Raw genomic sequence first — 6,954 nt, 5'->3', positions numbered from 1 at the left:
ATTAAGGAGACCCTCCCCAATGGTGGTCCAAACTTCCACAATCTTGAAACGGTGGGGGCATCGTGCTTCTGATTCATTCTCAACAAATTCATCAAACTCTCCAAAGATAAATCAGACCCATCCAACTTTACAAAAGAAAGAACTAACACAATTCTTTCTATCCTCTCAGGCAACCATTCCTTCCATTGGGCGACTACGCTTCAGCACATTCAATTATACCTCGAAAGGCACCCAAAGTCAGATGCTTCTTCTATATACTAATTGTAGACATGGTCTCTGTTACCCTGTAAAGTAGATTAAAAATACACCAACATACAAGAAACACATCACAAATTTCATGCAGAAGGTCAAAGTAGTATTGTACACATCATGGGAAGAACTACTTTAGTTCATGAATGCCAAAAATTCTTTTGAAACCCTCTATCAATAAATGGCCTCTTCACTTAGACATCTGACATATACACATTACCTGATGTTTGGCATCATTTTGAGTCAGAAGGAACTACCGTCTTGGTCAAGTACAGCCATTAAATGGTGTTTGACAAACAAGTTTCTCTATACACTTACTTTCGAGCTATGGCACTCTGTTCCAAATACCGACGCTCAATGGCGCTGCAGAACATGACTCTCAAAGGCCACAGACAGGTGTCAAAGACACAAAGGAGACGCTAAACAAGGATCGCTTAAATCCCTCAGGTAGCAACTTGTATTCTCAAGCTTAATATGAGTGTTTACAAAAAGTCAATTCAGCTTGTCGGTGTTTTCAGGGTCCCCTTGCCTTATCTTGAACACACCATACAACACTGCACCTGCTAAAAACAGTCCAACAGTTGGTGTAAATGCTGGGTATACATACTTGACGACAAAGGCATCCAAGTTTTCTGGTAAGAGACCTGCACACCAGAGACAATGCCTTAGGCCATAGTTACAAAAAGTTCAAAGGTAGCAGAGCATGTCATGTGCAACTAACAAGGCAAAAACATGTACCGCAAAGCAAAAAGAAGACGCATGGCAGCTCTAATGAACAATCTTAATGTATGTGTGGACAAGAGAATTAGGTGGATTTGGCAGTCCAATCAAGTCAAGCATGCATTTAACCTGTCTTGTTTTCACAAAGGAGATTCCTTAATTGTTGTTGAATACAGCCCAGCCATAAGAGGTAGTGACAGTAAAGAAAAATCTCCTGATGGCTTTTAAAAGTTCACCATCCTACTCCACAGGATCTTCAATGATTATCACTTGCAGCAATCCAAACAGACCACTATCAGCATGGCTAGGTTTTGAGCCATCTCAATTTTCAATGTCATGTAATCATATGAGCCCATAAGCACGAGTGATTGTGAGCCACAACACACTGCATATTCCCCCTAGCCACAAGGAATGGCTATTTTTGTTCCCCGTTTTGCATTCCCAATTCCCATTCCAGTCCTTAATCCATGTGACAGCAGAGTTTGTGGTCACAAGGAACAGCAATTCTTGCCCATTCTGGTATGGTGTTCCCATTTTGCATTCCATGTGACTATAATATTCCTCAGTACTATGGCCAGAAGTCCAACTATGATGTCATCCTAGGAAGACCATTTATGAAGTAGCTTCAGATGATCTAGGACTGGGGCTAAAATTACATCTAACGGCACAATTACACAAGTCAATCTTATCAATATGTGTTGGAAACACCCCAATTGAGGAGTTCGATTCTCAATCAATAGATGCAACAGAACTGTCTTCGAGGCCTGCCCATGATAAGATGATAAGAGTTAAGACTGACATGCTTAATTTCCAAATAACAAGTGGGTCTAAGATATAAGGGAGTCCAAAAGAAGACAACAGATATGGTTGGGCTCCTTTTCCACTCTAGAGATGGCAGCGAGAGCCTACGATATGGGTGCAGTGAGCTTAAAAGGAGAGATGGCAGCCCTCAATTTCCCAGAGATCGTACATATGTTGCCTCCTCCACTTACTCCGTGGCCTCATGATATCCAGACAGCAGCTGTCCTAGCATCCGAAGAGATAAGGTGGCTGATGTAAAGATGAGGTCAACTAGGACAATGAAGATGCAACTCGTCAAACAACAGAGAAGACAACCATATTCAGGATACAAGAAAGAGTCTCCTTTGTAGATGTTGGGTCGAATCGAGCACTAGTTGACAATAATTCTAGTGAAGGCTTATCTGTTATTAGTTTCACGAAATAATAAAGGGGATGCTGTCACATCCCCATCTACACACTCATACTGTAATTGCAAAGAAGCTAGTTTCTTCCACGCAGTATCTTCTTGGGGAAGTAAGAATTAAAGGATGAAGGCCAAAGTGTCATGTTTGATGCTTTATCCATCCGTGCAGCGTCACCGCAAAAGACGTTTCACTAGGTCTGAATCTTAAAGTGGCCAAAACGCCTAAAAATGTTTCACATTGCAAGTGAGGCGCTTGGAAATGCTTGAAACACAAAGTTATTTGCTGAGAAACTCGATCACTATAACCTTAGTATGTATCTTTTCATGTATGTTTAAGGTGAAATGTAAAACATAGCACGGGGCTTTTTGTTTCCAAGAAGCATGCTTTTGTTGACCCTACTTAGCGCAGTTTCCACACAGCATTCTTGTCCCCCCCCCCCCCCCCCTCTCTCTCTCTCTCTCTCTCACCCAAGTGTGGTAGATTGGTTATGCCATTTCCCTCTTGAATAACAGGTCTTGAGTTCAACTCTCCTCGTCGGCTAGATCTTTAAGGTCTTTTGGGATAGTTTCCTACGACGTTAAAACTCTCTTCTTCTTGGGTGTGTGTGTGGGTGTGAGTGTGTGTGCTAATAAAAAGAGGAAAATGGTCTAACCTTTCTATCACCCAAGTGTGGTAGATTGGCTATGCCATTTCCCTCTTGAACAACAAGTCTTGAGTTCAAACTCTCCTCGTCGGCTAGATCTTTAAGGTCTCTTGGGATAGTTTCCTACGATGTTAAAACTCTCTTCGTCTTCTTCTCTCTCTTTTTGAAAAAAAAAGAGTATAAAAAGTGGCTGTTTAGTGTGTACAAAGAGACCATTGGGGATGCTCACAGGCTTATACCCCAGAGGATGTACTCTCTCTCTCTCTCTCTCTCTCTCTCTCTCTCTCTCTCTCTCTCTCTCTCTCTGTGGCAAAAAAAGTGGTTGCATACAGACCTCTCGGGATGCTCAAAGGCTTATCACCCAAAGGATGTACAAGACTGGGAATACAATGTGAGTGCTATTTATACATCAAGGTGGTATGTAAGGGGGAAATACAAAATAATCCATTGAGGAGGTGTGTAGTGCCATGTGATGTGGCCATGCTGCCCCCCACGTCAAAGACCCATCAAGAATGCCCACTCTGATCAACAAACAACAAACGACCCTCCACACTAGCTAAGCATACGGACAAACCCACAAACAGTGGCACAAGGACTCATGTTGTAAACCGCACCACTGGCAAGTCAGATCATGACCAATAGTCTCAACCCAAGTGACAACAAGAAATCATGCATGAGCAATCATCCACATGAAATAGTATATCCAGTGGCTGATCCTAATACTCCAAATGCATAACCAAAACCATCGTTGGAAAGCCAAAGAGATGCATTGATCTCGCCATACCTCTAACTGACATGGACCAAAGGCCCCTTCCCAAGGGCTATAGTGTACTCAAAAAAGGAAAGAGGGGCCCCATCGCTCTGCAAAAAAGACTCCCACTCACCATGATCCCAATCCAACGCAGCCAGGGACCATCGCTGCCACATCCACAACCTCCAAAATGGTGCCTCCTCTGCTATGAAAAGTGGGTCAACACAAGAGAGCCTTCCCAAGGAGCCCACCACTTGAATGCGTTGTCGAGAAGCATCTAGGCGCTAATCAAGAGACCTCACCCTAAAAAGCCAGTCTCCATGATGGCTAGTCTCTCCAAGGTCAAAACACCTATGTCGCATGTCACGTGCTGCACAACAATTAGGTGTCCAAAGTTTGGGTCAAAAAACGCTCATCAACCATGATGAGAGGGAGAAAAATCTTGCCCCCAATGAGGGCATGCCAATCAGCAAGAATAGTGGCATCAACCTCTCGCATATGTGCAACAACCTCTCCCCGGATCCCATAGGTAGCACCAACCGAGAAAGCCTCCCCCCATTGATGTAAAGGTGCTACCGGACCATCATTCCATCTGGTCCAATCAATGTGTGTCTTCTCTCCAAGTTGTCGCCCCTTTCAATCTCACACACGCATTCCAAATAAATGGCTTCCTCTCTACCTCCTCCAAACAATGAGGTGGCATCTAATCAAAGTAGGACACATATCCATCCAAATCCTTAATCATGTCGAAGGGTGCATATGTGAAAATGAACCAGATGGTCGAGTGCCAAGCACTATCATTGTTTATAGACCCAAAATGAGGAGAGGCACATGGCAAAGAATGGTATAAAATTGATTCCAAGGCTCAGCCCCAGGAAACAATCCGCATACTATGAGCTTGGCAACAATGCCTTACTCTGCGTCTCTAGACCAAGCCTTTCCCCTCTCTAGGAAAGATAACTATGTCACCGTGAACTCGAGGCCATGTGTGCTACGGTAGACCCAAGGGATTTGACAATGTCAAGTGTGCAACTTTTTGTGGACTAGGTTCAATTCTTATATTTCCACAGACAATGAGAGATAGAGCATGGTTCCTCCACTTGAGTAACTGCTACCAGTTTCTTTCCTTGTAGCCCAAAGGTTTGTCACTCAACAGAGGAGAAAAAGAGCCTGTTGGAGAAGCGCTAGTGGAAAGAAAGGTAACAGGAGGTCATTAAGGCATGCAGACAAATGGGAAGATGTGTTAGAAACATTTTGTCCACTTTCTGGCATCCAAGTTTCAAAAAGATGCCACAATGGTGCACACACATCTCTCACTCATGCCATCTCTCGGAAAGACACAAGCACCTGTACGATGATTTGCAAAAGAAGAGGCAGGCAGCCACACCCATGTGTGTGTATGGGTGCGTGCACACATGCACGAATGTGTTTTGTCTTTTGACATGTCTGTGTTGGTTTTTTTTTTTTCCCTTTTCGGGGGGGGGGGGGGGGGGGGGGGGGGGGGGGGGGGGGGGGGGGGGGTGGTTTGCGCTGCATACCTGAACCAGCGACAGCAATGCCTTCCAGGAAGATTAGAGCACCAAGGACAGTGAGTCCCACAATAAAGACGTTATCTTGCTCCCGAACAGCAGGATCAGAAGTTGGAAGGCCAACAGGTCTGCTTGGCGAAGGTCTTCTGGAGGTTATGGACTGCTTCTCCTTTGAAGCAAGGGAGGGTTTAGGGGGCTTGGGTGGTGGAGGAGGGGGGCGAGGCCCAAAACCCCTTCCAGGATTTCCTGCGCTGCGTCGGGATGAGAGCTCGCCATCGGTTTCCTTGGATTTGGGACTTTCTGAAATCGGCGTGCTCACTGTATCCGAGCCTTCCTCTCTTGCAGCAGCGTGGACATGCCAGCTCGGGGCCTCACCCCGCCTCGCAGAACGTGCACTCCTGTTCACAAGCAAGGCAGAGCTCTTGCAATGGTAGCCTGAGGGGGTGACCACGGACGATAGAGAGCTGATCATCTCGAGAGCTTGCTGGCATCAGAGCTAGAGCTAGAGCTTGAGCAGCCATTGGACACTTACGCCCTCGTGCCCCTCCAAATGGATAATGTTCACTATGGTTTCATTCGAGCTTTGTTTTGTGTTTTAAAGGGAGCAACTCACAACATAGAGCAAGAGTATTTGGAAAACAGACCAAGCTAAGTGAGTCAAAATTCCTTCAATTGTGACAATTGGATCTATTTTGCAATCAAGCTCCCTTTGCCATAAAGGCCTTTCTCTCTCATAATGAACATTGGTCAAGTAGTTGGCCACCACGTGCCGATTGAAATAACATTGCTAACATAATCTAAACAAGATACCAATTGTGATAGCATGGATAACATAGGCCACTTTTAGGTTTTTTTTTCACAAACCAAATAAAACCTTCCTAATTTCTATGAACTACACTCTGCAATTGATATAGAGACTTGTAATGGTCCCTGTTAAATTGAAGAGAGTGAAACAAAAATTGTTGATGCTTCATGTTGACAAGGGAAAAGAACTCCTTGCAGTAGCTCAAAGGAGCCACCCACCCAATGAGAGCCACTCTCACGATTCACACTCGTTCACACTGCCCCCTATGACGTTGCCCTCTCAATCACAATCACAATCACAATCTCAAGTGTGTGTTAAATCTCCAATTTATGATTCTAGGGGAGAAAAATCTGCACAAAAGCTCGCCCGCCAAAATTGATGCGCACTTCGTAAATGTGATATATCTAACAAAATAAGCTCAAATAGAAATTTGAGCATGCACAAAACCCCAAAGGAGGGCACACCAACAAGCTAGCCAATATGGAAGAATGTATGTTGTGGGTGTAGGCCCTAGGTATGATCAATTGGACCACCGTTCACACGGCCTCTATTTGAGAGCTCTTGGGTGCCTCAATTTGCACCAATTACACACTCCAATATGCCAAACATCCATGAGCTCCTTTGGTCTAGAGCGATTGGATGAAAATCAAAACACAACCCCTAAACATCCAGCCACTTTAGCTCTCACTTCTCACAGATATTTTGCTAATGTGAATCTTACAAGTGATTTTAGAGGTTGCGTAGGTATGGCCCTTGCTTGGGCCCTCATCCTCACTCTACCCCCCCCCCCCCCCCCCCCCGCTAAGAACGAAAGTGGAAAATAGTTTTTTAATCACACTAATGTTTTTCAAAGTCTCCTCATGCTTGTCTTCCCAATTTACCAAAACTTGATGGTGTGCATGATGCCTTGCACATAAAACGTGAGAATCCTAAATATGCTCTGCTTTATGAGGCAAACTTGGTGGTTCCATAAAATCAACCAAAGAGTAAGAATGTTGGGTTGAGGAAGCTCCTTCATTAATAGACACATTGTCGTTAAAACTTAAAGAAAA

At 44.4% G+C, this 6,954-nt stretch overlaps 1 protein-coding gene across 1 annotated transcript; it reads right to left on the bottom strand.

The window, feature by feature from the left end:
* Window positions 1-372: 372 nt before the first annotated feature.
* On the bottom strand, window positions 373-5,656 carry LPA2 (low psii accumulation2). The gene is made up of 2 exons (XM_086510875.1): window positions 5,107-5,656; window positions 373-893 (listed from the first exon to the last, which is right to left on the bottom strand). Exons 1-2 carry the CDS (start codon window positions 5,567-5,569, stop codon window positions 742-744), a joined length of 615 nt encoding a protein of 204 aa, XP_086367001.1. The 5' UTR covers window positions 5,570-5,656; the 3' UTR covers window positions 373-741.
* Window positions 5,657-6,954: the final 1,298 nt, after the last annotated feature.

The sequence above is a fragment of the Adiantum capillus-veneris genome, chromosome 4 (genome assembly GCF_014529385.1).
Source record: "Adiantum capillus-veneris isolate H3 chromosome 4, ASM1452938v2, whole genome shotgun sequence".
Classification (NCBI taxonomy): domain Eukaryota; kingdom Viridiplantae; phylum Streptophyta; class Polypodiopsida; order Polypodiales; family Pteridaceae; genus Adiantum; species Adiantum capillus-veneris.
The sequence above is the reverse complement of the archived record's forward strand: the minus strand, read 5'-3'. Positions and strand labels throughout refer to the sequence as shown.